General features: G+C 48.8%; 1 protein-coding gene across 1 annotated transcript; it reads left to right on the top strand.

The window, feature by feature from the left end:
• Positions 1-416: 416 nt before the first annotated feature.
• LOC107120777 (olfactory receptor 5V1-like) lies at positions 417-1,427 on the top strand. Its single transcript, XM_015423543.1, has one exon. It carries the CDS (start codon positions 417-419, stop codon positions 1,425-1,427), a length of 1,011 nt encoding a protein of 336 aa, XP_015279029.1.
• Positions 1,428-3,457: the final 2,030 nt, after the last annotated feature.

The following is a 3,457-nucleotide window of genomic DNA, read 5'->3' as shown; positions in this document are numbered from 1 at the left end:
TGGCGGAGAATTCTCCAAATCACAATGCTCTTCTATTCCTTGAAGCTTTGAAAAGGGTACAGGAGATTTCAGTATCTGGACTTTGTTAACTGTAGACATTAACTGGAAGGGAATTTTTGTCGGTTGCTCATCGCAGGGCATAACACTGTTTAGGCAGACTGGGTGTGTTTTGTGTTTCACCCGCAATGGGAAAAGATGGTTTTAAAATTCTGTAAACTTCCTAAAGCTTATGAGATAGCTCATGGTAAAAGTGGGGAAGGGGCAGCGGCAGGGTGGTTGGGTGGTAGGGTGGGCGCCGCCGCCTTGTATGTAGAAGGTTTCTGGTCCGGTCCTTGAATGGGTCCTCCACGCCTGTGTCTCACCCCTTTGAAAGCCGATCCACGACTGTATGCTTCTTGCAGAACCTGAACAAAGAAATGGAGAACAGCACCACAGTGACAGAATTCATCTTAATGGGACTCTCCGATCTCCCAGCTGTCCGCTTCCCCCTCTTTGCTGCCTTTTTGCTCATCTACTTGATCACTCTCGTGGGAAATGGCACCATCCTTCTCGCCATAGGAGTTGACCCTCACTTGCATAACCCCATGTATTTCTTCCTCACCAACCTCTCCTTGCTGGACATCTTCTGCCCCACGGCCACGGTGCCTAAGATGCTGGAGAACCTCTTGTCTGAGAACAATGTCATTTCCTTTGTTGGCTGCATCCTGCAACTCTACTTCCTAGTAGCCCTGGCGGGGACTGAGGTCTTCCTCTTGGCTGTCATGGCCTACGATCGCTACGTGGCCATCTGCAACCCCTTGCGATACACGGTCATCATGAGCAAGAAGCTCTGTCTTCAGATGGTTGCCGGCACTTGGACCACCGGGTTCCTCAACTCCTTGCTCCATACGGTGCTGACCTTCATCCTACCTTATTGCAAGTCCAATCGAGTCAATCAGTATTATTGTGACATCCCACCCGTCCTTGCTCTCTCTTGTGCTTCGACCTACTTGGCCGAGATGGTTGTCCTTATTGTTGGGGGCATTTTTGGGGTGGGGGCTTTCCTGGTCACGTTGGTCTCCTACGTCTACATCATCTCCACCATCCTCAGGATTCGCTCGGCCGAGGGAAAGCGCAAAGCCTTCTCGACCTGCGCCTCCCACCTCGTGGTGGTGTGCCTCTTCTATGGGACCACCATCTTCACTTACATACGTCCTTCTTCCAGTCACCATCCAGACCAGGATAGACTGGTGAGCATGCTGTATGGGGTAGTCACCCCCATGTTGAACCCCTTGATCTACAGCCTTAGGAACAAAGAAGTGAAGGGAGCCTTGAAAAGGATCACAGGGGTTTTGAATCCTTCTCACTGGGGGGCCAGTTTGTTTCAGAGCCCAGTTTCCACCTTCAAAGCCCTACGTGGCCTGGGCTTGTCGCAGAGACGGCCTTGACCTATCCGAGCCTCTCTCCGGACTTTAAGATCTGCAGGCTAGAGGGGAACATGACGGAGGTTTAGAAAATGATGCATGGGGGGGAGAGAGTCGACAAACAGAGCTTTCTCTTTCCCCAGATACTAGATCTTCAGGACATCCAGTAAAGCTGATGGGCAGTAGATTCAGGGTAGACAAAAGTAAATACTTCTTTACACAGCGAGTGATTTAAATGTGGAGGGTTTTTTTGCCAGAGGATGTAGTGATGGCCACAGGCATAGACAGCTTTAAAAGGGGACTGGGCAGATTCATGGAGGAGCGGTCTATCGGTGGTTACCAGCCGTGGAGAGAAAAGGGAACCTCCACGTCCAGAGGCAGTTAGCCTCTGAATCCCATTACCAGGAGACCTCAGCCTGTATGCCCTGCTGTTGGACCTCCCGAGGGACTATCTTACCATTGTCTGAAGCTGTAAGTGCAAAACGTGCTTCTATGTGGAGTGGTGTCTCTTTGGTTGTGGGTCATAGCTGAGGGACATGAATCCCCAAAAGGTACTTCTGTACTTGAATGTGATTTTGTCGCAGGGGCAAGTGAACGCCTTTTGATTCGTTCAGACATCTGGGTTGAACTAAACGTGCTTTTTTTTTACTGCCTTTGCATTTACATTATTTTATGATACACTTCTATTGTTGTGTGTTATACTTTAAAATTGTTTTATTGCATGTCTCAGAGGATAAGGCAATGTAGAAATGTAACCAATAAAATAAAACCACAACTTTTTGCAAAACACATTGCACAAGCTCTCAACCTTCTTTGCAAACTGACATTAAGCCTAGATAGATGCTGGTACCCTTGTTGACACAATCCTCTTGTGAGCTCCCATGCTGTATTTTCTTGCAAAACTCTGTAAAGAACCACGTGTCATAACAATTGTAAAGAATATGGGGAAATGAATACAAGGCAATCCTTGCCAGAGGGCAACACCCGGATATTTCCTTTACAAAAACATTGTGACAGCTGGGGAAGAAGAAGAAGAAGAGATTGGATTTATACTCTGCCCTTCACTACCCAAAGGTGTCTTAGAGCGGCTTACAAATTCCTTTCCCTTCCCCTCCCCACAACAGACACCCTGTGAGGTAAAAGAAGAAGAAGAAGAGATTGGATTTATACCCCACCCTTCACTACCCAAAGGTGTCTCAGAGAGGCTTACAAACTCCTTCCCCTTCCCCTCCCCACAACAGACACCTTGTGAGGTAGGTGGGGCTGAGAGAGCTCTTGACAGAAACTGCTCTTTTTCAAGAGCAGCTCTTATCAGAACTACGGCTTGCCCAAGGTCATCCAGCCAGGTGCAAGTGGAGGAGTGGGGAATCAAACCCGGCTCTCCCACATTAGAGTCCGCGCACTTAACCACTACCCACCCTTCACTACCCAAAGGTGTCTCAGAGAGGCTTACAAACTCCTTCCCCTTCCCCTCCCCACAACAGACACCCTGTGAGGTAGGTGGGGCTGAGAGAGCTCTTGACAGAAACTGCTCTTTTTCAAGAGCAGCTCTTATCAGAACCACGGCTTGCCCAAGGTCATCCAGCCAGGTGCAAATGGAGGAGTGGGGAATCAAACCTGGCTCTCCCACATTAGAGTCCGCGCACTTAACCACTACACCAAAGGTCAGAATGGGAATCGTAGTTGACACATTCTGAAACGAGCGATGAAAAGTGAGATAAGGAAGATGGGGGCAGGAAGGGTGTGGTTTGTTGGTGACGGTGGAGTAACGGCAAACTGGACTCAAATCATCGCTCAGCCATCACACACATCCTTCGGCCGGTACCAGTCACTCTGTATCAGGCCTCTGAAACATGTCTGTCTGGAACATAATATAGGAATTCTTGTGGAACTCTTATATCAAAGATAATGCGTAATGACCCTCGTGGAGGAAAGTGCCGTCAAGCTGCAGCCGACTTATGGCATGGTCATGTGGCCGGCATGACTAAACACCAAGGCGCACAGAAGGCTGTTCCCTTCCCACCGAAGTGGTACCTATTTATCTACTTGCAATT

Source organism: Gekko japonicus, unplaced genomic scaffold, assembly GCF_001447785.1.
Source record: "Gekko japonicus isolate JY-2015 unplaced genomic scaffold, Gekko_japonicus_V1.1 scaffold3393, whole genome shotgun sequence".
Lineage (NCBI taxonomy): Eukaryota > Metazoa > Chordata > Lepidosauria > Squamata > Gekkonidae > Gekko > Gekko japonicus.
Note: the sequence above shows the minus strand (reverse complement) of the source record. Positions and strands in the feature narration are given on the sequence as shown.